This window comes from Folsomia candida, unplaced genomic scaffold, assembly GCF_002217175.1.
Source record: "Folsomia candida strain VU population unplaced genomic scaffold, ASM221717v1 Fcan01_Sc001, whole genome shotgun sequence".
Taxonomy (NCBI): Eukaryota; Metazoa; Arthropoda; class Collembola; order Entomobryomorpha; family Isotomidae; genus Folsomia; species Folsomia candida.
The window spans coordinates 18,321,875-18,348,783 of NW_019091193.1; the positions used below are offsets into that span (position 1 = coordinate 18,321,875).

At 37.5% G+C, this 26,909-nt stretch overlaps 1 protein-coding gene across 5 annotated transcripts in view; it reads right to left on the reverse strand.

The window, feature by feature from the left end:
- LOC110863122 (insulin gene enhancer protein ISL-1) overlaps positions 1 to 26,909 on the reverse strand; it is a 36,723-nt gene that overhangs the window by 3,256 nt on the left and 6,558 nt on the right. Inside the window, exons 2-11 of one of the 5 annotated variants that reach the window (XM_022112368.2) lie at positions 21,542 to 21,633; positions 21,104 to 21,228; positions 20,756 to 20,886; positions 20,617 to 20,656; positions 20,290 to 20,396; positions 9,386 to 9,544; positions 9,215 to 9,302; positions 9,053 to 9,125; positions 6,249 to 6,393; positions 6,050 to 6,114 (exon numbers count right to left, since the gene is read on the reverse strand). In XM_022112368.2, coding sequence (XP_021968060.1) covers positions 6,050 to 6,114; positions 6,249 to 6,393; positions 9,053 to 9,125; positions 9,215 to 9,302; positions 9,386 to 9,544; positions 20,290 to 20,396; positions 20,617 to 20,656; positions 20,756 to 20,886; positions 21,104 to 21,228; positions 21,542 to 21,633 — 1,025 coding nt within the window. Of the gene's footprint in view, positions 1 to 6,049; positions 6,115 to 6,248; positions 6,394 to 9,052; positions 9,126 to 9,214; positions 9,303 to 9,385; positions 9,545 to 20,289; positions 20,397 to 20,616; positions 20,657 to 20,755; positions 20,887 to 21,103; positions 21,229 to 21,541; positions 21,655 to 26,909 lie in introns of all 5 variants that reach the window. The other 4 variants (XM_022112366.2, XM_022112367.2, XM_022112365.2 and 1 more) reach the window with 4 other exon arrangements.

Here is a 26,909-nt window from a genome sequence, read left to right on the forward strand (position 1 = left end):
TGAAAACTGGAATCTGGAGTAGACTTCTTGCCGATGCACATGAACATGCTCGACTGAGGAGTAGGTTGGCACAATTGAGAAGCCCATGTCAGTTCTCTTTTATGAGTTTCATCTCGATAGACTTTTATGACCACCTCGGAATTCTGAATCTCTCGAAAAACTCGAGAAATCCAGTAAAAGATTGAATTCTCTGGATGCAACGCCACTCTGCCAAATTCATCTCATCGAAGGCTTCTGATTTAATCCAACCTTTCAAGCTTGTAAACGTTAAATATTGACAGGAAGCTTGAAATAATAAATTTGACTAGGAAGTGCATTTAGATTGACATATTAGTACAGACGAGAATTCCAACTTTATTGAAGGCTAATCTATCCAAACCACGTACGAATATGAGTGACAGGTTTTCGATAGTGGCGTCCATCAAGTATTTTGTTACACAGCTTAAAAAACGGATTGTATTTGATACGATAAGAGAATATTAGATACCTATTTTTTTTATTTCCGAACGACTTGGGAGATCAAACTAACTAATCAAACTACCCGTCACAAAAAGTCAAGATGCTGAAGATACTTCAATCTCAATCAAAATAATCTTTTATGATGTACGTTCCGGTCAAAAAAGGTAATAAATATAGGTCAGCCATAGTTAATCTGAAGGATGGAATTATCTGTACAACTGATTTTCAAATAGAATTCCACATTCTGGATCTTTTGATTAGAGAAAATCCGTTGTTATTCCACCACAAACCAAAACCAACCCCAAAAATCTGCATTCTTAAACGGTCTCGGTTTGCCCGTTGTTAATTATTAATTATCCCTTTGCAAGGAACGGGTTTAATTTTTAGACAAGAAATCCGATGCCTACTCGAGTGCAGAAAAGCCACATCATTTTTTCAACCATTAGCCTTGTTTATGCATATAAACCATGATATACGTCAAAAACGAAAATAAATTAAACTTGGGTACTTTAATTTATTGAACATTTTCGAATCGATTTTGAGGATTTTTTAAACAAAATTGATATAGTCATTGTATAATACCCATACATATATGTTGTTTTCTAGAATTATATTTAAGGCCACTTCATAAATTAATAATGAAACTTATGAAATTTGCATTGGTTTGCAATATTCTAATAAGTGCAAACAAGCTATGCAAATTAGCATTGAAACCTAAAATATTCCGCAGGGTCCATAAAGTAGTCGGGAAACTTTGCCATTCCTGAAAAATCCATGAAAATTTACAATTCAATAACGAGGGCGGAAAGCTAACCACATCACGTATCATCAAGGGAAGGGTTGTCGTCATAAAACACAATAAAATATGACGTTACTGCACATGCTAACATTTTATTGTGCTTTCAGCCCTCGTCGTCGTCCCTCAGAGCCTTCTTTTCTCAGAATATGGCTAATAATAATAATAATAATAATGTTGCCTCATGTTATACCAAGTTCGAAACCTATGGAGCGATGGTAGACTCCCTGCCTCATGAATATGAAGGGACCTTTCCTGATTTTGTATTCGTAAGTAGACATTCTTTCAGGCTCAGGTGGCTGGATTTATATATGACAAGATAATTTTACTACCTTGTGAATTTGCACACTTGTATTATTAGTCACGGAGCTACACCAAACTTTTAAGTAACACGAGTTCTAATCCTATTTCTTTTTTAACAACTGTGCAACCAGAACCAACTAACTCTCTCGCTCTCTCTTAAGCAATTTACGAAAACGTTTGAGGTTGTAAACAATATTTACACAGATTACATCTCAAGATGAATTTAAACTGTAGCAATTCAGAATTTGAGGAGAGGGTTGGGCACAAGTGCGAGGAGAATGGCAGCGCGGAAAACAGACAATTAAGTTAAAAGAGTTATTACGATACTAAGATAGTAAAACGTGGGGCCGGTTTGTTGGTGGTTCGTGCCTATGAATTTCCTCCGGATAATTTAGCAGCCACTGGAGTGATTATGACCGGGTTGAGCCGGGCAACTACCACACACACACTGATTCCTGTGACTGCTGGGGGCTTAACCCTTCCTCCTAATAAAAATATTGGGGGGTGCATTTTTGACATGCATTTTCCCTCCAGCTTGGGAAAGCGACACACATGGATGAACTCCAGATTTATGAGCGAGATTCGCCTAATGGGAGATGAAAAGTAGGAATGAGCTGAGCACTAGCTGTGTACTTATCCAATCCAAATTCCATCCCATCATCACACACGTACGCCGAACAAGGAAGGGTTTTAGGCGGATTACTTTTCACAGTTTTTGAGTTAATCCTTCAATTTAATCTCAGAGAAAAAAGTTACCAGGGAGGGACACATCGTAATCCTTCCACATTCACGAGAAGGGTTTTACATACACAGTCAAAGCTTTCCTATCATTTACATCCTGTGAGGATCAACATAGTAGTTTACATCCTTGTTATCATCACCCATTGGTTTTAATTTGTTAATTGTGTTTCTTGTCTATGAATAATGATTAGGTCATATTGCATGGGTTGCTAGATTATTAGTTTGCATACTGTTTCAGACTGAATCAGAAAACGATAACCAAGTTCAGCTCTGGTCTTTACAAAAATTCTAGGATTTAAAATCTTTTTGTATTCTTAAACTAGCTCTTCATTTCAATTTTGACAACGTTTATTTCTAGTCTAACTGAATTGTGGGTGAAATCAAACCTATGTAGGTTTGCTGCTGTTATTAAATTATTACAGTGTATAACTTGTATGTATACCGATGTCAAATACATGTGCGCGTATATTTCTACATATGTGTAAAAAAAATATATGTAAGGGTGACAAAAGTAAATGGAATTTTAAACAACTCTTCCGACGGGTGGACAATTGGACATCAGTTTTGTTTCCTTTTTGAGCTTTTTGGTAACAGGCGGAATAAAATTGTTTGAGAAGGCCGACAAAGGGACAGATTAGGACATCCTCACACCAACACGATTGACGATGGGACGACTACTTAGTTAGAGCAATACCCATAATAATAAATACGAGCGTGCAAGTACAGGAGATATTTTCTTCGTTTAGAAGCTAAGAATTTGTCTGGAATCTCTTGCCATTGCATTTTTAGTAAATTTTCATCCGTTCACGCAATTCATAACAATCCTTTTTGATACTTAATTGCTGCTATAAATTGATAAACCCGTGCCATGTCAAATTAAGTAAATGTCTCATCCTGTCACGCATCTGAAACTCTTCATGTCATTATTCATCTGTTTAATAGGGAAGATAACACTTTTGTGTGACATCAACAGTACCGTTTTACGACTACGACTCAATTATTTTTTCCAAGAAACGAAGGAAATTGTTCAGCTTCGGTTGTAAATTTTATTTTTAACAATTTTTTGCTTTAATCCCTTTAATAAAATATTCCCGACGACCATGGAGAACACATGCACAATATTCTCACTCGGACATATGCGTGTAGGTAATGTAATGAAATAACAAGCCAACCCATGGTGGAAAATCATACAATCCTTCAATATGTTTGTCATGTGTTTGTTTGCCCCATTTTAAGTATGTTGAAAAAAGTACCGACTTCTGATGTTCCAAGAACAATATTTTAGGATGTTTTTAATCTGGTACAGTGCCATCCAGATCATGTATTGTATTAGATCTTGACGAAGTAGTGAGTTCAACTCAATCACTTTATCATAAACATAAAAAATACACTTTTCCACCTTGAAGTTGGTCCGATGCAATGCGGTAAAATTATCTACATCATTGATCCAACATGAATTATTAAAAAGTGATCTCCTTTGTCGGTCTTTATTGATGAATCAAGTCAAGACTTTCAGTCATATCACAACAGTGAGTGAATATTTCCGTGATAAGCACGTAATATTACTCAGCAGAAGAATAGTCAAGGAATATGGTAGCTTTGAAACTGATCTTTGGCATTACATCGTGTATTGATGTTTAAAGGGCATTTCACAAGTAATGGGGCCGGAATTTCTGGAGCCATAGCCATAGGATTAAGGTTGGAGGGCGGCTAAAATCCAATTTGACCGTGGTCCCATCAAAAGTGAAACGGGGTTTAAACCATGATAAAAGTGGCAAGTTCTCATGATAGAAGTAAAAGATGTTGCTTTCCCGTGACAGTTAAAAAAGATGCTCATCATATAGGCAAGTCAGGTGTCATAATTATGTAGTTATACAGCAACATTATAGTTTGATAAATTGTCCACATTCTTTTACTGTTATTTACTCCGAATTTATTATTAGGAAAATAATGGTCGAAAAACACACAGTCAGAATAAAAGTTGAATGATAAGCATTAGCCAATTTTATGAAATTAATTGCATATAATTATTACGACAAAATGCATCTGATCAGATTTGAAGTATAATGCATAATTGGCACGACAATGAGTGCGTTGTGGAGATGGAGTGTGATGATGAGGAGGAGGATGGCTGTGGGGATGTCGATAAGTGAGATACTTGGGGAAGATAAGGGATTGGGCAGTCAAAGGGATGACGACGAGGTGGCCAAGCGAGGGACTTGTTGAGGGAGCAGTGTCACTCTCCGTGTCGCCAGCTTGTCCACCAGCCCAGACGCTGCCCATAACTCTTCCTCCGTCCTTTGTTCGGCAACCCTGGAGTGACACTCACACAACCTGTTTCCTCTCAATTATTGCCTCTCTCACACTATTTAGGGAAATGAGAATCACTTCGTCTCACGAACGACAGAGATCCTCTGATCTGATCACGAGATTCTACCCCAAAGACAATTGTTCCTCTGACTGGAGACGTTTGTCAGACAGCAGCCTCCTGCTCCTCAAGTCAGTCGTCCTCGCAGCCCTTCTCCTCACACGATATTATTACTCACTAACGAAATAATGTCAAATGTATTGATGTTAAGAACTTATGATATGCTGCACATCGAAATATGTATGTGCAACGAGTTTCTGTCCTCCTTCTGCTACAAACTGCGAATGTGAAACCCAAAATTATCCTTAAAATACTTTGTATGAAAATAGAGAATAGATTCACCTCTGTTCGTTTTTTCTTCAAAGAAGCATACTTTCCAACGAAAACATTCAACAGCCAGTCACAAAAAATGGATAACTTGTTTGAAAAACAAGTCTTATTTAGATATGTGACTTAATATTCCTTAATGAATTTCATTACGTTGGTCTTGGTTTCAGATAAGATTACATTTTAGTTTTAGGGCTTTGTATTTATAACAACATATCTGGCCAAGCGTTGTAATGGGATTGGTTTCTACGCATGGACGCCTCGTGTTTATTTTGGACCATGTTCCCTTGAATTCAATGAATATATGAGTAATTCAAAATTCTATAAATAATTCCTAGAAAATAAACGTAATCTTAACAAGTTCCTTAAATAAATGAGCAAAGTAAGCATCTGGCTGGCGTTACAACAATATTATATTGATAAGGTAAGGTTCCGTCCACTCAACGCTGGTGGAACGACAGACTTCTTCGAATCCACTTTTTCAACGTAGCCACACCGGACAAGGCGTGGTGGTAACTTTTGGGACCAACAAGAGAATTAAATTGATAAGATTGCCGACAAGTTCTCAACGAACAAAGAAATTTTTTATGCTTGGTCAACATTTCACCTTCTTGTATTTATGTATATCCAACTGCTTAATAAATAATTACGAAGCCAACTTCATTAATCGTTCCTAATTAAAATTATCATATCTTCGTTTAGGAAATTGAAACTACATATTACGCAATAATTAGTCCCGATTTAAATCCAGTTGAGATCGTAAAATGTAGAATTCACGACAAAGTAAATATGATACGATTATGATTATGATTTAGTAACTTTTCGAGCATGATTAGGACATAAGTACTTTGAAACACAGACTTGGAGCTCACGAAAGCAAGAAGAGTAGCCATAGTTGACTGTGCCGACATGTTTACTGCTCTTAATTCGTCGTCAAATTACATAAACTATATCATAAATGAGTTTATTGAGGATGCAATTAGCAACAATTTACAGCATGATTAAAGAAGAAAAGCACAGAAAAGCGGAGACCACTTTAGAAAAGGGAAAATTACCTGATTGACAAGTTGTTGAAAAGGTGGTGCAGAAGGGTCAAGTCTATCAAGGTCGAGCGCATTTTCTGCAATGAAATCGAAATTAAACTCAGTTGTACATATTTTGGCAACTTTTCTGGGTTTCCTGATGGAAGAAGAGGCTTCCATTCATTTCTTACATCTACTCTGCATATTTATGTAAGTGGTTTAAAATGCTTACGGGCAAAGTCGGTAAGGGCCTTCCAAGGAGGGGGGTAAGATTGAACTTCCACAGGATTCATCCCCAACGGACTTTCATGACGCACAGGACTGGATGCGATTAAAGGAATACCCTGCATTGTACCGTAGCCAAGCTTTCTTCCTTCCTGAAACCAAAACATCGCATTTTAGCTCTCTGAATTTTACTGTGTGCTGCAATGTACAGATATTCACTCATTGTAGGTGATGTGTAATTCAGTCAGTAGGAGGAAAGAATCAGGAATATGTATTTATTTATGCAGCGATTATGCAGCTATTATATGCAAGACCAAAGTATTGTTATTCTTGCATCTCTATAACTCATAACTTTGATACGAAATACGCTACCCACCGACCTTTACATATACCATCGCGGTTGTCAATACTGACTGAGTAATTTGATTTCACGTGACATGCACCAAAGTAAGATCGGGTCTTAATCAAGTTAGCATTTCTCCTCCAATAATACATAAGTTGACGATACATGATGATTCGGCTCAGAATCAGTCAGGGTGGCATCGCATTCAAAGGGAGAGAATCAAATGATCAACGACAAAATAAATGACAGACTTGGGACCTTCCAGAGGACATAATTCGTTTAAATAATAATCATAATTCTATTTTACATCCATTATCAACATCCATCCGCCACTCCCTTTTGGCCACCCTCGAGTACCTCTCGTTCTACTCGATCCCTGATATTTTTATACTTTCCTTCTGTTCAGTTTATACGTTGATAATGCAATAATTATCATTATTATTTGAAGCCTGATTAGAAAGCGGAGCATCAATCAAAATCAGAGCTTAGTTTCACTGAAAATGCTATTATATGATTGAGGGCTGCAAATGTGCAAATGTGGACAACAGCTCCTCATTTTTTTACGAATTATTGCTAAGCTGGATATTAGTAATAAAAATACAAGTCGAGATAATGGATAGTGCAGATGAAATACGTATAAATCATGTTTTGAACCAACACATGAAAATTTGAAGTTTTGACTTGACCTCTACCCTTCTAAATGGATAATCATTCGGTCATAATTAGAGAGGACTCTTTTCATGGAATATACATATCAGAGAGTTATATAGTAATAGAAATGGTATATAAATATGTATATAACCAACCAGCTAAACAACATAAGTACGTATGCTCAACCTTGTACTTATTTTCTTGAACGACTGGATCATGGAGCAGATGTACATCCACCCAGGATGAGTGAATGAAATGAAAGCGGACTCCAATGTTTTATCTCTTTTTGACCCTCCATCTTATCAATGATACATGGGTCGTGTGGTAATTAAAAATCTAACTGCCACACTCGGGTGGGTATGGCTTATTAACAAAATTTATGGTGAATGTTTCATTAGAAGGGCCGGAAAGCTTTTGTATGAAGCTTCTCTCTTGTCCCCTGCATTCCTCCTCATTAATTGAGGACATGATTGGATGCAGTCCCCCTTAAAAACTATTTTTTTGTATAAAATTCTGCCTACATGAATAAAATTCTAAAATTGTCGAGTTACAAATTAGGATGAAATTGAAATATTTGCAAAATTGTGATATTTATATATTACTAATATGTACGCAGATATCCTAATTTTGCACGTACATGCATAAGTATTCTAATTTCATAAATATTCTAATTTTGACCATTTTATATAGTATGCTGGGCTTGAGGTGGAGTGTAGTGTGCAGGGGTTGCAACTTTGAGAGCACTGGATGGAGGCGTTTCTTAAAAACTTTCAAAACCTGCCCTTTTCCGTCCGAGCACATTCCTTTCCTTTACGACGTGAAGGTATTCATGCACGCAAATTTCCGCTTAAGAAAACTACGACCGCCAATAAACGTCTAATACTCCTTTGTACCTATTTTGTAAGTACAAACTATGGCTTACAAAACAATAACTTTTACAGCAGAACAGGAAAACAAGTCCATGTATTGAGTTACATATTTATGAGATTTTTGTGACTTGAAGTGCATAACAAGCTTACTGTTGCAATACAGTGGAATAATTATCGACATAAATAAATACGACTACGGTGGTCACCACCACCGCACTGCAAGATATTATTGGCCCGACTAAACGTGAGTCTATGATTGAGGAAAGTAATCACGCTAATGAATAGCCTTTAGAAAATGACGGCTGGGAAAATTACAAAGCGAGTTTACAAACTCTCACACTTTTTGTAGGCAGAAGTACATACATATATTGTACAAGTGCATAATATGAAGTTTGTGTCAGGCCCAGTTGCTTTGTCTCTCCACCTCTTCAAAAGATCAAAAGAGATCAAAGAATGAGGGGAAGTACATTTTCTAAAGGCTGCTGAATTCAAATTTTACTATTGGAAGACAAAATTGTTTGAAGGAATTGGAAACCAACTTAAGGCTTGTTGGCTAACGTTAGGATTTAAAATATTTTAAAATCTCTTTTTCTAGAATTATGAATTTTATTCCTTTGTAGAAATTTTAAAATTTGTATGACGTGTACTGTCCATAGTAGTGCGAAAAATGTGCAAATAAACTGCCTCATTTGCCTCATAAAGACTCTAATTTCATGTAGAAATTGAAATTCGTCGTGTTAAGTAATAGGTCGTAATTTAGTAATTATTAAGTCGACAGTGGTTTAAAGGGTAAAAGTCCTTATTTATAAGGAAGCCCTGTCTCTGTCTGTTAAAAACAAGTTTAAAGAACTGAAACGTTCGAAAATGTAAGACCGGACAGAGCTTTCTCATAAATGGATGTTACCCTTTTATTCATGTAACAAATCAATCTATAAATAACTTTCTAACCTCAGTATAATAACGAACCTTTTCTTGGGCCTGCATCTGTTTCATCAGAATTTGCTTCTTTTTATCTTTGCACCTGTAAGTTCAAAGCAATATTAGTAATTAATGCTAAAAGGACTTCAGGCCAATATTAACCTGATATTGACCTGATCACGCGTTATTAACCTTTCACCTGACCTTTTATTCTGAAACCAGACGCGAATCACACGTGGGCTGAGAGAGGTCATCTCCACTAACTGTTCTTTCATCAAAGCTGTAAACCATCACATTTGAAATGTAAAAAAGCTGGATCTCCCCAAAAAACATAGTTCATAATCACGGAGGAGCAGAGCTTACCGTCAGGTCGAGGGTTAGCGTTGTAACAGGTCCGCAATGTGTGCAGTTGCTTCTCGTTCAAAACGGTACGAACCCTTGTTGGCTTGCCCTCTCCTTTCGCATGTCCTCGGCCTTCGCGGACTTTTGTGTGGGTGGTAATCGTGTTGGATTCCGAGGAGTCTGGAAATAAAGTCGCAAATTAGTCACTATCCAATCTCGTACTTTTATGCACATCCGTTTTTTAGCAAAAGCATGAGCTACTTATGACAGTGGTAACAAGAATTGTTCATTTTTACTCTATTGTTCTGAAATTAACGCAGAATGGAGTCTACTATTATTTTAATTTAAACAGAGGAGCATGAGTTATGCACAGGGGCCCGGAATGGAGGATGAGTGTAAATATCTGCATGGGAGGAAATGAGTGTTTTGCTATTTAACCAGACTAATAAATGGAGCATCATGCACTCCTAATCCAGAACAAATAGAAAATAAACTATCCTCTAATAGGATAAACACTTGAGAGTAGCAAAACTATCAATCCTGGAATCCTATCTCTCCCTCCATCTCGCTCTCAATTATTATTGCACCACGACGGCTTCCCATTGTGCTTCCCATTCAGCACCGTGGCTCGTGTTTGACTAAGCCAATGTGGAATTGAAAATTGAGATCTATTGTGAGTCGTCTGGAGGACATGACGGCAAAATCTTCTGGGAATGACACCACACACGTGTGTATGTACCCATGATAATGTTGAGAGACGGTCGCATGCATCCAGATTTTGAAATAGGCCTGAGCACCCCTTTGGGAATTGGCAAGCCGATCTTAACGGAGGAGACATTGTTGCGAGAGATGAAAACCAATCGAGTTGCAAAATCACACGATTTACCAATCAGCAAAGAAAGTCCGTGTCACATCCACACATCCAGATACTAGATGTGTGCATCTACACATTGATATATGTGCACATCTACTATCTATGTATCTATATAAATATATATCCGGAGGTTACTGCAAACCCAATGTACATGTGTACTTATTAGTCATGTGCATTGATTATAGAGCGAGCACAAAGTGTAACACCGGATATTTGAGCTTTTTGATAACATAAACAAAGGAAAAACAACAGGAGGGCGAGATCCCTCCCGGAATTATTGCATTAGCTCTGCACTAAAAAATCATCTTGATCCAACATGAGTGACATCCTATATTTTAATACGGAAAAATTTACGTACGAGCAATGAACCAGTGTATTTAGTTTCAGGAAATTTGGTGAACAAAACCTGGGATGTCAAATGTTATGATAACATAAGGTTGGGTTACCCATTTTACTTTGGGCCCACAGGTTCACATGAATACGTTGTCTCTTCACTGCTATTCTTTTGTTAAATGAAAAATCTAATTATTTATTCTTTCTGATTACTACGCAAAACCAACGTCCAAGCAAACGGCAATGTGATGAATGTGGGGTGAGAAAGTTAAATAAACTTGTAAGCCAGACTTGATCAAGAAATGCATGACTGGTTTGACATTTAAGTACACCTAAAATAGAAAAGCCTTCCAGTTGTATTTCATAGTCATGAAATTGCAAAATATTGCTCGACATATTGATTTTCTTTTTCTTAAAATTTGAATCTTAAACAATATTCAACTGTTTCACTGCAGATCGAAACAAAAGTCAACGTCAGTTGACTCGCTCACACGAAATGAACAGAAATAATAGTATGTGGTTGCAGGAATACAAAGTATAAGCATGCCCATATGGGAAGACCCCCACTACTGCTGAGTTAGATTTATAGATTATGGATGAAATGCATAATTGATTGACAGCCTTCACACAAAGGGATAGACAGGCGATCATAACACAAAAAACTAGACCAAGCACGTTCAAACACTATAAAATTCTCCGTTTTTTACTCTGGCCATTTCACAAAGGAAAAGAGAGAACGGTCGATTAGATTGGGCCACAAGACAATCAGCCATAATCTATCTTGCACCAAATCGACATGTCAGTCAGTTTCTGCTCCTGCAAGGACCAAGATTGCCCATAATCCATACATGACTGACTTTTGCGTATTTTCCATCCATTTTCCATTCATTTAGTCGAAACGAGGTTATGTGGTCTAAATATTGTTACATACATACATACATATTTTTAGTCTTAAGCTAAAAATATTTAAAAAATAAAGTGAGCAATATCTGATATATACTTAATTGAGTTATCAAAACCTTCCAACAGAGATGCACCCAATGAAAAGCAAATTTCACATTAATTCTTAGTTAAACATGAATATGATCCAGTTGTGCTCAACTAAATAAAGCAACAGGACACTTTTTGTAAAGACCCCCAATGTTGTCAGTGCATAATGAAGAAAAACAAGGGCCCCCATGTATGAACGTTCTATGTTTTACGTAGTATATTTATGTATGTGTGAGCCCCATACAAAATTAAATTCAGGAATGAACAGTTGTGCCCATTGTCTGTACACTGAAGGCGGCATAGCAAGAGTCGTAACAATATACTGCACACACTGTTTTGATAACCTCTGATCCCAATGATTTCTCGATTTACTATTTATTCTTTGTCTCAATCGACGGTTTGTGCGTTGCTTGTTGCACTCGAAAACATGCCTCGCACCACGACGGGAGAAAGAGAAAATTGAATCGTCATCATTGCTATCAATCTGTGCGCCTGTACAATTCCTTCCAAATGTCAAATAATGAACATTTAAATGCGAATAAGGGTCCCATTATGAGTACATTGTATGCCCATAAGTCACCCAAATCGGGCAAGCCAAATGTTGATAATAGATCATTATTTTGACTTGAGGCCTAACTGCACACTGACCAACTCACAAAAGCAACATGGGATTGGACATGGTAAACAGACCTAATATTCGCTCGCAATATATCACCTTATTATCGGTATCTGTATGAATAATGGTACTTATCCCTCTGCAAATGATACAGACCTCTATGGTCAACTGGACAGAGAGCAGCCCTAATACCAAAATCGTTAATTTCTATTTCTGCTCTAATTCAGTCCCATATTTTACTACAATTTAATTTGGGTTGGTTACATTTGACATAAAAGTTTGAGACTTGCCAATGAGGACAATGGGAATGTTGACTGACACGACATGACAGGAGGGAGAGACAGGAGACACTAGCCTCGCACAACACAGAACTTGGGCACCAATTCACATTCGCCTGTCCCTCGAGTCCTTAACCCGGTCCCTTGACTTTTGGACGACCCAAGTCACAGTTGTCACTAAATTGTCGCCCTGCCCAACCAATGTCTCATTCGTCTCGGTTGTCCACATGTTGGTTGATTTTGTAAGGACGACGAGATGCTTCAGCTTGATGTCTCTGTTCCCTATACGCACGCATCTACGACTACTTTTACTTTCCCTTCTCATAATCCCTGCCTTTTCACTCGCTGCTGCGGGTGAGGCTCAATCCCAAGGAAAAGACCCACAACCAGAGGCAGACCACATGCTCATCATCAGCCTCATGAATTTTTAATAGTGGTTGCACTTTCACACAAATGGTGCACCCAAAGCTTCTCATGATTTGTACTTAATCAAAATGGTTTTCAATTCTTAAGATCCAACGAAGCCTTTAAGAACTTTAAGCGTAGTAGGATAAATCAGTGCATATTTACATGTGCGTATAAATACTTATTTTTCTAGCTCAATTTTAAACTCTGATGGGCACTTTTTCCTACATTTGACGATGTTGCATGGCTCATTTTTGCTCATTAATTGATTTTTCCCAGACCATCTGAAGCAAAGTCATCGTCATAATATCGTTACATATAATATACTTTTGCAGAGGAGGTCCAATCCTGCGGGGAGTCGGAGGAAAATTTTATGTGCGAGTCTTGTGGTGTTGAGGATGCATAACATTAAAGTATAATGATCACGACTGATCCTATTCCTGATATCGTTTCCGTGTTTGTTTTGGTGAGCTACTAAGTGCATTTTCCTGCATCATCCAGCAACAGTCAACTCAACCCACATTTTTGCTTGGGCCTAATAACAAACCATAGTGACCTCACCCCCACTTGGCACGAGACAACGCAGTAGTGTGTCAAACAATAAACATTTATTGGAGACTCGCAATGGCAAAATTATCTCCCTCCAGCCAACAATTTTATTCATGTCTGCCTTTTAATAATTCAAGGAGTGCCTTTTACTACCTCACGAGTCAAGAATACAGAATGTCGCTCCGTTCTCAACACGAAAAATTGTTATCAATTTCTATTAACAAGAAAGATAATTGCATTTTAATCCATTCTTCTGAAGCGTTGTCGATAGGGTTCTGCTTACACAAGTTCCGTTACTTTTCCTTGGTTTGCAAGGTGTCTGAGATAAATGTAATGGGAGCAGTAATGGTTCGCAGTACTTACAGCTACTAAAATTTCATTCCATTAAACTTAACACCACAATCCAGCCGACACACATTACTTCTGCTCTATATACCACAACCGAAAGTGTGCTCCACTTCACCTTGTTGGGAACGTTTATTGTGAAGGTAATTGTTATGTGGAAGAAATGACCGTTTTCAGGTGTCCTGTTTAATGGGCTGTGGTTTGTGACGCGATGCAGGTGTAAAATAAAGTCAAGAGATTTTCTACATTTATGTATGCATAAGAATGGAACCTTATTACCAGTTGTAAGTTATTGGATATATTCCTGGACATTCATAAAAATTAATTGTAGTCACCAAAATTATTTTCGTCATTTATTAGTGTTGCGTTATATATATATGCGTTCAATAGTGCTGTTTACCTGTTTAAAATAATTTGTTTTGCATCAGAATATATTAATCAGAACTATGTCATAATGGCGAGGGAGTAAAAATGCGAAGGGTGATACCTGCATACATATGTATATATTTTTGTATGTACATATGTCTGTATTCTATTGTGCTACCCACATATAGCGTGGTTTTAGATGGACATGGAGATGAGCTGACAGAAAAGTAAACTGTGTTTGGGTGGGCCGTATTTTTCTAGTTTTTGTTGTTTCAATGCGTCTGTCCAGAACCAAACTGTAGAAAAAACACGCTCGTCTTGTCTCTTTAGCAGTGCTTACAATTTTGTGTAAACAATCCAGCTCTTCTTGAAGTCAGAAGTCGTTCTTTTTGTACAAGAGTAAAATGCCGCAAAATAAAATATTGTGTTCAACTGCACTGAAGAGTCGAGGACGTATGACGTAAAAATTTAAGAGTTGATCAATATACACAAATTGATTGATTGATCTATGGACAACCTCTGAATTCAATGTCGAAAGAAGTTGCCGAATTTATTACATAAAGCTATGTAATAAATCAACACTTGGGATTAAAATCGCTGCCCAAGTTGACTCTGGACTTAAAAAGGATAACGATAAGTCATCTTTGTAAATAGAAGGCCGAAACTCGATATTTTTATTTTCAACAAGTACCTAATTTTCGTGGTGATAAAAGGATGATGATTCACTCAAACTAAAATTCCTGTATATGTATGTACGCCTTGTATATGTACACACAAGTGGTATTGGACTAATATACGCGATGCAATGGAATGAAAGTAACTTAGAAATTAACCATAATACTTCTGTGTGCTAAAATCTTTCAGTGGGATAGGGGTACACATACTAATTATGAAATCTGTTTTGTAAGATTGGCAGCTATGCAAAACTTGGAAATAGTTTTTTTTGCACAATCTTGCAATCGGTCCTCGTAGTTAAAATTGAAGATAAACTTTTCATGTTATTCAATCATGGGTCATTTTTTGCTAAACATTTGCACATTAGCTTTCAATGAAGTATTTTTGTCCGTCATGCCGAAATCAATGTTTTGTTATGATCGTACTTTTCTTTCGTTCCATGAATTTGCAAACAATTGACCTTAGATGCGCATAAATTGTGGTAACTTTCATAAGTCACTACCCAGATAACAATTCGCTCTGAATTCTCTTATGTTTCGATATTACATTCGCTTTGATATCGATATCGAATTCGCCTCGAATTTCCAACTTTCGAGATAAATTCGAGGAGATATCGAAGGGAAATGTCCGCCGATTCGACAGAGAATCGATGGAGAATCGTATATCGATTTCGCCGGTAAGTCTTCGCGATTTCGTCTTGAATTCGATGAATATGTAGGAGTTCATAACGATTTCTAAACGAATTCAATGCGACTTCTCCACGAATTTAATGCGACTTCTATACGAATTCACTGCGAATTAAGTAATAAATCGATACGATTTCTCCTATATTTCGAGTTAATCCAGCTTATAGTTTATTTTATTTATTCTAAATATCATGTAATATACATAACTGTTTACATTAAAATAAACATAAGTTGAATAATCAGATGACCCTGGTAGTGAAATTGGCCGCGATGTTAAGTCACTTCCTATTGAAAATATACTAATGTTATTTCTAAAATCTTTTCCAACAGTTATTATCGATTGTATATATTTGTACCTCATACGCTTCCCAACTCTATCTGCGACGTTCTTAAGAGATTTGTGTATTTCTTCTTCAACTGTGCCCTCGTCTGGAAAATTTGGAGTCCTAGGGTGAGCTGCTACCGCATCTGAGATTAACATATTTTTAAAATGTTTTAGAGTGTTGCATAATGAGATTGCATTATGAGGAATTTTAAATTCAAGGGACCAATTTTGGATACTATATGTAATATCGAAAGTATCAATTTCACCTTCGCTTTCTGAGCTAATTGTTTCAGTTGAACTTCCTTCACTCGTGTTACTTCCGACTTCAATTTCTTCCAGATCTTCTTCGAACACTTGTTCTAAATAAATGTTTTCCCCTTCGGCCTGGACTAGGTCACTATTTAAATTTTCCTCAAAAATTTCACTTCGTCTTTTTACAAGTCTTCTTTTTTGGCGAGCACTCAACTGAAAAAGTCGTCTCCTTCCCATGAGGAAAGATTTGAATGTGGCAGCTAAAATTACTTAAAAATATAATAACAGCGTGAAAGAGAGAAATCACAGTGAATTCTCTAAGGATTATTTACGAATTCGAGATTTAAGGCGAACAGTATATAGTCTCCTATTCCTGTAAGAAGAATTCCTATCGAAATCGGAGAGAATTCCTAACTACAATAACAGCGAATTCGTTTAAGAATTCATAGTGAAGTCGTTTCGAATTCGATAGAAGAATTCTCTGAGAATTCGAGTCTAATTCGTTACGAATTCTGAAATGAGCGTAATATCGAATTTAGGTACGAATAATTACCGAATTCGATGCGAATTCGATACGAGAATAATAACGAAATCTGAGAGAATTCGAGTTCTCTGTTTTAACGCGACATTCTCTGCGAATTCTCTAAGCGAATTCATAGCGATCTGTTATCTGGGTAGTCTTACTATTGGGTATATTTGACGGCTGAACAACAAGATCTTCTAGCGGTTTGAGGATTGGTATTTGAGCGCAGTGTAAACACTTTAGGATAAATTTGTGTTTGCATTTAGTTTTACTATAACGAGAGAGGACTACTAAAGTATATGTTCGTCTGAAAATCGTCTGCTTTTATGTCGTCAGCGTTGTACATCATAATGATTTGATACGAACACAAATTCAAGTGTTTTGTGATCTTTACGAACCACAAGGAGACTATTGAGACTTTAAATATATTCCCTGCGTGTACATGTATCATCCTGGTTTTGCAACATAACTTAAGAATTTCTGAACATTTTGCTTTCCTTCGTTTATAAACCCAGTCGCTTTTAATAGCCATTTCCCATGCAGTAATAAATATGTAGGTGCCTTACAGGCTGCATGATCTGAACCGTATTTAGAATAGAATTAGACAGCATCTCTAAAGTAAAGTTGTTCTACTACATTTTTCAATTTGGCTGTAAAAGTAAACCTAATTTCCGTTGGCAAACAGAAAATGAATAAAACGTCCAAAAATTACATCCTTACATAAAATTCATCTCGTTCCAGAATTCTGTAAATTTTGAACGTAGCACGAATGAAAGCATATGCCCTCCTCGTGAGCTGCACATACATGTGCACTCCATTTCATATTAATTTAATTTTCCAACTTTCTCTTATTCATGTTTACCTAATAAATATGCAAACAACCATCTATCCCAGCTCGTCTTTGACATCTCATCTCTGTCTCGCCCTGTACATATGGATGTGTGTCTGCGTGGCTTTGTACAAGCCCAGGCAAGGGATGAGGAGTATCTAATATCATACGTTAACAATTTGATAAGCGAGCAGACGGACGAACGGTCGAGAAAGGAGACAAAATTCAATTCCAGATCCTGGAACCCAATTTCCCATCCTTGCTTTGTATCACAGAATTATGATAAAGTTGAAGACTGCGAGTGTATCCATGTCCTTTGAAGTCTCCGATTTCTACAACAAGGAGCACTTACCCATCCATAATAAGTAAGCTCCATCCTGATATTCCTCATTTTGAAAAATTTTCTTATAACTCGCTTGAAATGGTAATGGAGCCACGCTGTGCACATATTGCACTCCTACCAACATATCTCATGCATAACAGATCACATGAAATATATATCATTAGCAAACAGATTCAAGCAAAGTTTGAAATGGAGACCGGCCATCTCAAAATATTTTTTTTGTACATTTCGTGGAACCTTCTCCGACGAATGTGTACTAATGAGCATTACAATTTCAGTTCCACGGAATTACACGGGGACGAGTAATTTAATATGGATGCGAAAATAGCAGCGGACGGATAAGAATGACAGTGGGAAAAGCAATGGTGTGTGTCTGTGGTGGCAAAAGTTTCCGTTTTATTCTCCACGTCATGCTTTGGCATCAGCCCAGCGAGCGAGATCGGATTGGGATTGGCAGATAGAGAATACGAGGCCGAGATGGATAGACGGGAAGATCTACCAAGACGAGGAGGGAAGCCGGGGTGAAGTTTTTACTTCACCCGGGAGCTTAGCCAATCCGACGTGGGAGCGGATATGATGGCATGGCTGGCAAGGACGCTGGTGGATTGACTACTATAGTGATACGTACGTACGTACATGGTGCACCAAGTCAAGAAACGGAAGACTTGGAGGACGGAGGGGGAAAGTTGGTGTTGGGTGGATGGAGGGCGAGTCTCACCAAATACACATATATTTTATACACATATATTTCTCTCCCTCCGCTGCCTCACTAGCGTAAAATAAAGTCAAAGTCGAATAAGTTCGCCATACAAAACTCTCTCTGTCTGCCTCGGAGCGCAGTATAAAAAATTCTACTGTTCTTGGCTTTCTACTTACTTTCCTACCATGCACTTCTTCCACTGTCGTCATGTATGTGTAATAGTACAAATGGAGCAGGAGAATGGATGATGCAACCCAAATAATGCCGAGGTGACTGTGTCCGTTTATTACAGTGTGAGGAGTGGAGGAGTATGGTGAAAGTTTCCAGTGTGGCTTTCCCTGTGGTTGGTGGCATATTCAGAAAGGAAAGTCCCATTGATTTTCTTTTCCATTTTCCGCATGCGATGTCCCGATTTAGATAGTGGAAGTGGAGAGGGAGAAAGCAAAGCATCGTCATCCTGCACCCACCAATGCAACACAAGGGCACCAACTAACTTTAACTGCATTCTATAAAATATGTCCACGTACCTACCGAGTCGAATGAGACAATGAACGCAAAGTCAGCTATGTATAGCTCACCATCCAGTAAAACTCTACACACATGTATGCATACATATAGTTGTACATGGAAAGATGTAGCTTCCCACCCAGCATGCAACATCATGTTCACTCCACGAATAATAATAATTATTATTAATGTATCAAGAACGGATAAGATTGAGGCTCAAGTATTTGAAAAAATTAATGCTCTTTTATATGTTTGGAATTATATGATTTACGGTTTTTTGTGGGGGTGATGGTGATACTATTTGCTGGAACAGAGCACAACCCAAAGAAGTCTCTTGCCCGACGCCCAGCACCGCCCACAACTCTCTTGGAATGTGCCAGCTCCATGATTGTGAGTCAAACTGAGAAAAAGGACATAAATAAGTGACTGTCCTGCTCCGCTATATCACGGGTAGTTGTGGTCAATGGTCTTATTGCCATTGTTATCGGAATTCTTGTTGGTTAGATAGCCTGATGAATTTGATACGACGAAATGACATGAAACCCAGCGCAGAACCTCATGCATTGTGTAAAGACTATTGAATGTGATATGAGTTTGGCATATAGCGACTTGACATGCGATGCAAGGAATTTCATTGATAACACCATGTCACATAATAACCAAGTATGTAACAGTAGTATTTAGTAACAGCAACCCAAAAAGTATACATATTTTACGTATCATAATTTCAGTGTAAAATTTACTCCAGAAGCCAGAAGTTTGATTATTACACAACGAATTTTCAATTAACAGTTTCCAAAATATTATACAGAGGTATGCGTGAGTAATATGAGACAGGACTCTGGGTAAAGTGAGTACAATTACGTAAGATGTTTTCATGCAGCATTTTTTATAACGGGAAATACGTTGCTATTTTTAAATTTCACTTCTCTTGATTCTTTTCCGTCAGTCAGATTAAAAAAGAAAATGAGGTCGGTGGGAGTAACTTCCCTTCAAATCAAGCTTATTCACTTTCACTCTCACAATGATTTTTTCACTTTTGGCTGTTTATCGTGACAATGCTGACATTATGATTCAACTAGCAACCTCCTCTAGATGTGTCTATGCTCATAATTCAGAATATAAAAATCTACATGAATCTACATCTGAAAGTTGGAACTGTAAGATATTACTGGATGCAAGAACTGCTGCTGTATTGAATACATTTTTTGAAGCACGGTGGGGCGCGTTAATGGTTGCACAATAAGTTTATTGGTCGAACAATACAATGGTGTTGAAAGTGGAAGTAGGTCTAAAAAAGCTGAGAGAAAGAGGAAACAGGAGACTGACCAGAATTGGAAGCTTCGTGATGAATGGGTGTGATAGCAGGCGGGGTATTGATTGAAGAATTGTGCTCCCCATTGACAGCCAGTTTCTCAAGAACTTCATGATCGTCTCTGAAATAATAAATACACCGTTGCAATTGTTGGAATTCGCTGAATACGTATCTTTTCGTAGCATCATGTAATTCAGACTCGGAGGATAACTTTCGAATCAAGTATACTAGTAATGTGATGGGGAAATTAGGTACACTGACAAGTATCTGACAAGTACGATATATGTATGTGTATCACACTAATTGGAAATAGGTTAATAAATAAGTTGCAAACAATTTACCGACAAAATAGTCCATCCTCTCGAAGTGCAAATTCATCACCTGGAAAATATAAGAAATATAATAAATCCGTGGAGGAGGATCCTACGTATTGTGTGGCTGCCATATTACGTATAAATTTTGACAACCAAGTTAACTTACCAGGCACTAACTGCCGCTCACACGCAATACACCGGAAACATTCCATATGATAAATCTTGCATTTTGCTCGCATCACAAAATCATTTTTTCGAAAACAAGACCCGCATTTTTCACATTTTGTCCCAAACATTCTGAAACATAAAGTAGCTTTCTCAACAGTGGTGCAAATGGGGTCGATCATAAACCATGGGATCAATTTTTGGCTAATTTTGACCACTAATAACTGGTGATCAGTACTTGACCTGACTCCCCCTAAATTGATCTCATGATTTATGTATCGTCCGCTACTCGGTTGACTCAGTTATAAGTACGTATGCACATTTGTAGTACATAAAATTATTTAGTTACCTGACATAGTCTCGCTTACAATAGGTTTTTCCATCTCGAACGAAACATGTGCAACTTTCGTCAAGGAACATGTGACATTCGACGCATTTAAGGCATGCAGCGTGCCATTCCAGATCCTCGCCGACCTAGCGTCCAAGATACATTTAAGACTTATGTTGCACATAATTATAAATTGTTTCATTATTTTGATTGATGCATCCAATTATTTGCCGAGTAATTACAGGTATCAGTATTGGAATTAGAAATTTGCTACTGGATACATACATCGTTGAAATTATTAACAAAAACTGCCGCTTATCCTTAGCTACATACATAAATAACCCAACTTTCAAAAATCCGCTTTGACCTAGAATGCTAACGGATTGCGGCTGATATGTCAAAACTGATGCCATGCACATCTGCAGGTTATAAGTATTTGGAAGATATAAATTTGCTTACCTTGGGATCTCGACTTGATGGTGCCACACGCAGGATGTACTGATCGTGGATTTGAGAACCACACCCCACGCAGAGAGTCAGCCGCCGCTTTTCTGTACCACAGTACAAAACTCCTAATATCACTGAACTTATCCTCACACCAGTCGACCAGAGCATGACTTTGGTCATTTGCTTAGCACAAGTTGCCAACATTTTCCAACTCAATAATATGTGCTACTTAAATAGTATCTTCGTTTGCATGTATGAATTTCGAGTTTAGTGTATGTACATACATATATGTACGTATTTTGTCAATAATCGATTTTTTAGACCAACAACGAACCTCACCGGAACAAGTTCTTATCAAACATGATTTATCGAGACAGTCTGGCCTCGTAATTAGCTATAGCCAAATTACTTACTCACACTTGGTTACCTCCATTCACTTTCAGAACAACTGCATACATGGCAGAAGTAGCAGTAGGGTTGAGTTGAAGGGGACGAAAGAGGTGTTTATTATTGTTCTGCAGGGACATGTTTAATTCAATTCATTCCACATCCTCTCCTCATTACTCGCCGTTTTGCTGTCGTCATACCATATGCCCAGTCAGCATGTATTAATCAAATTAAAAAACTCAATCAGGATGATTAGAATTCGACTCTGAACCATTCTCAGGTGCCTCGAAAAGCATAAAATTTCTCAAGCATGGCATAATTCAATATCGATAAATCCATAGCACGTATCCCATCTTTTTGCAAATAGCGGATTCAACTAACGACCCGAAACGGAGAGAACAAGATTTGATTTAATTGATCGAGTTTGGTCTGACTGATCCAATAATTTCTCGGGTCGTGTGGATCCATGCCACTTCTATTTATCCGATTAATATAGCCTTACAGCTTCACTGGAAAAGTACGCATGTTCATATTTGTGTTGGGATAGTTGGGTGAGTTGTACTGCTTCACTCGATTGTATGCGATCATAAGGTAACAATTTGTATTGCGAGGCTTATGTGCAGCAAAAGATGATCAATCTAATCCACTAAATACGGAACGAGTGCTCCCATTATGCTGAACCGTTCTTGTGAAAGTAATTTGGTCAACTGAGTGTGCAGTTCAATCACAAATGGCAGGATCGGAAGAGGAATTGGGTGGTGGAAATATATATAATCGGCCACTTTGACCCATTATATTGGAACGTTAACAATGCACGGTCATTCAAATGCACTCGTATTACGTAGAAAATCTCTGCTTAGTTGCTTTCTATTTTCGGCCAAGTAAATATCATATCAGATTCGCTTGTTCAAATTATTCTACCTGTGCTAATTTTTATTAAAAATAAACTTGGTCGTCTTATAAAAACATAATAGTTTAAAAGTACTGGGCCAAATTTCTTATTTTTAGCCCGAGTCAGGGCTTATGGAACCGTCATGTCCGTCCGTCTGTCTGTCCGTCTGTCTGTCCGGCACGATAGAGCCAAAACGGCCGAACCGATTGACTTGAAATTTTTACCATATGCATATTGGACAAAGTTAGGAAACGAGTTCGAAGATGGGCGAAATCGGTCCAGTGGTTGACCGGTGGGGGTCATCGGAGTGGGTGGGGTATTATGCACCAAAATTTCAAAATTGTTGTAGAGAGCTGAAATTTGGTACAGAGGTTGCTAATGGCTCCTACTAGCTAAAAATTACTTCAAGTTGGAAAAATTTTCATCTTGAGTGACCCTATGGGGTGACGGGTGACCCATACCGATTTTTCAAAATCATCACATCGAACTAAAATTTGGTGGAGAGGTTGCTTATGGGTTTTAATGAAAGAATATGAGATGATATTTATAAAATTTTTATCTGGAGCGACCCTATATTAGGTGACCCATACCGATTTTTAGAAATTGCTTTAAAAAGATGAAATCCGGCAGAATGATACTTAATGGCTTCTAATTAAAGAATATGAAGTTAAAAGTGAGCAAAGTGCAACCAGAGTGACCCTATGGGGTGACCCATACTGATTTTTCAAAATCGTTATATCGAGCTGAAATTTGATATGGAGGCTGAAAAAGTGAAAACCACTGCTGGGTAGCATATGCATACAGCTTAGAACTTCAGGATATTACAGAAGCCCACTGGTCATGGTGGTCAAGGCACATGATTTGTAACTAATTCAAAAATTTGGTACCAAATGGTAGAAACTATCTAACAAACTTTTAACCATCCACAACGCGGAAGTTGGTGATATTATATCGGTCAATTCGGTAAAAATATTAGAAGCGGGTTCTGACTTACTGAGTCAGGGACTATGTCCCTGACTCGGGCTATATGGAGTCTGCACTGTAGGTTTTTCATTTTAATCTAGCGCATCTAAGTTTTTGGGAAATCGTATATATTCATAAAGTGCAAAAAGGGTGAAATAAAGAGACAAAGGACCCATTCTTGTCTATAAATCGAGATAAATCAAGCAGATAAAATGACAATGACAACGAATGGGGTGTGGGCAAATTCCACCATCCGGATTGAAGTAGTAATAATTATATGCCCACTTTCAATTTCCATCCAGCTATAGAAAGTAGATAGATAATTTTATATTCGACATAGTTTTTTTATAAAGAAATCATCAGTAACGAAACTCTGAGTGTATGATTTTTTCAATTTCTTATCATGAAAAACTAAAGACTTTTTTGTAATTCTAATGATTCTCCAGGAAATATTTAGTTTTAATTTGCGACATTACATAGAACACTGGTTTTTCATCAGTCTGCTGAGCAAGCATCTCTGCTCTTGTAAACAATCATTTTCTCCAAGGAATTCAACTTTTGTTCCGTTTGCAACTCGAGTTTGGTTAAGGAGTTGAGGAAACTTTTTTCTATATTTGCATCGTCATTACTTCCACAAGCAACGAGTTTATTCAGTTGAATTTACAAAGAGAATGGGAATACTTGTTTGTTTGCTGGGTGGTTAGTTAGTTAGTGAATTAGTTAGTAAAGTCTACGTCTTTAGGGACGACGACGGGCAGAAGAGAGGGAACACAAATCAAACAAAACTTTAATTCAACAAAGTCAACTGCAAATAGGGGTTACAATCCCGTTATCGGGATCCCCGGTTTTAGTCAGGAAGAATCCCGAAAAATTTCAGGATTTTCCCCGAAATTTAGGAATTATCTTCTAAATTCAAATGCATCAATTTGGGTTAAAAATAAAGGTGCATATCCTTAGTATGTAGTAACAATTCAGTAATTTTTATTAATTCTAAACTTCAATATTTTTATTTTTATTAAATTTTAATGCCTTATAGATTATCAATATTTATCCATATTCCTTCTAATTTGGCCATGTTTGTCCCGAGTAAATCCCTCTACCTAAATATCCAACTCTGTGCCAATATCGGTCAAAATGTTAGTTACCGAGTTTCATGGAAAGTTTACCTCTCTATCTAAATATTTTCACTGAAATTCTTGCTTCCCAATAATATAACTGATCAATTGCATAAAACCGCTTATGAAAGTCAAATACCAGTAATTTTTAATTCTGAAAGGACAAATTGGCATATCCCGAAATTGGAACCCCTAACTGCAAAGTTGCATTATTGAACAGCGTAGGTACACACATACTTCAAATAAACATTGCGTAGAAATTATGTGGAATCTAGATCAATATTTAATTATAGGGTGAATTTTTGCTAATATAATTTTTTGGGGGAAGATTTGATTTTACAATTTGTACGAAACATTACAACCTACATTAGTAAATTTTCTTTCAGTTTATTTCCAGTACATACTCGTCCTAAACCTTAGTAATAAATGTCTCTATGGACAGGTTTCGATTTCCGTCCTCACTAAGCACGTCTTGAGGGCAAACTAATCGACAAACAGGGTGCATAATACAGGAGATGGGAAAGATCTCGTCCCTTCCAATGAATTCAAAAGGCTGCTAAGTAGCCAGCAGCAGCCTCGAGTCAAAATCCTCAGTTTACAGTGCACAGCTACACATAATCTCATCCTCGTCTCTATCCTCACAAATAAATAGGTACTTAACCCCGAGAATTGAATCGAGTGCTCATTGTGTGTACGTGTTATGTTAACCAATTGAATCTCTCTTGTTCACACTTTATTCTCTCCGTCTCTCCAACTAGGAAAACTAGCAAGAAAAGAATAGACAACAAACGGCTAAATATAATTCAATTTTTAACTAGCCTCACTAACTAAAAAGGCTCAAATTAGAGGAAGTGCGAATGAATTTTTTTGCTTGATAGAACAGTGAAGATTAAACAGCAAGTCTCAAGAATAAGTCAAGTCAGCACAACTCTCTTCTCTCGCTCTCTTCCTGCCCCCGTTGGTTCATGGCGATGCTAAATTTAGCCAATCCTCTCTTGTCGTAAGATACTTAACAAAACAATAAAAGTTAACCACACCACTCAACGGCCAACCACAACAATGTGAGAAATGGAAAGAAAAACAAACAGCACGAATTGGGTGGTATTTCTCCAGTACGGAAAAACCAATGAATTCTGATTTAGTACAGCAGATGCAAACAAATATTTGAGTAATTCGAGTTGATATGATTTATTCTCAAAATTTGCAACTCGTATCATAATACTGCATAATTTTCTCTATCAAAATTGCTATTTTTTACTCAGTATTTATTCCCTTGTTGACGAAACAGCCTTTTTTGACTGATGTTTTATTTGATAGTAATCACGTCCAATTCTTTTCTCCCTCTTCTTCTGTCGCCACCGCCGTCGAGACAGCAAGCCTTTGTTTTTCATGATCGTTGAAATCGGCAATACCATAAAATGAAGGTGAAATCCAGCCAGAGTTGTACACACGTCCGAGTGCAAAGGACTTTTTGATGACGAGAGAGTGAGAATGAGACTGGGACTCTGGGTCGAGACATTCTTAATTCCACTTTTACTTCCTTGCCTGGCGCCTCCGCACGATGTGAACATGTCGTCGGAGAAGTCAAAGCTCATCATCGTCCGTAGGCTTAAGGTCCCTCGTTTGAAGGAACCATCTTCAAACTAGCGTTGTTGCTACTTCTGCTGTGAATTTTTACAACCTCGATCCAAGATACATATGCACACACAGTCTCACCACCAAAATACTCAGACACCTACGCCAACCCGTTATATTGATCTTTTGCCTCTTTCTCATGCGGAATCAATAAATTTATTCACTCTCCTCAACATGATCGGTGATCAATTACCAATAAAAATGATCACTACATATACTTGCCAGTTTATCACCGTCCTTTGTATCTTATCTGACTTGTGTCATAATGTGAAATAAAAGGGGAGAAGGGCTTAAATTTTCTATGAGCAAAGGGTGCAAGTGGAAGCAGATAAAAAGAAGAAAAAATACTGTCGCAACTTTCAACCGTGCTATTGAGCATATCGTTTCA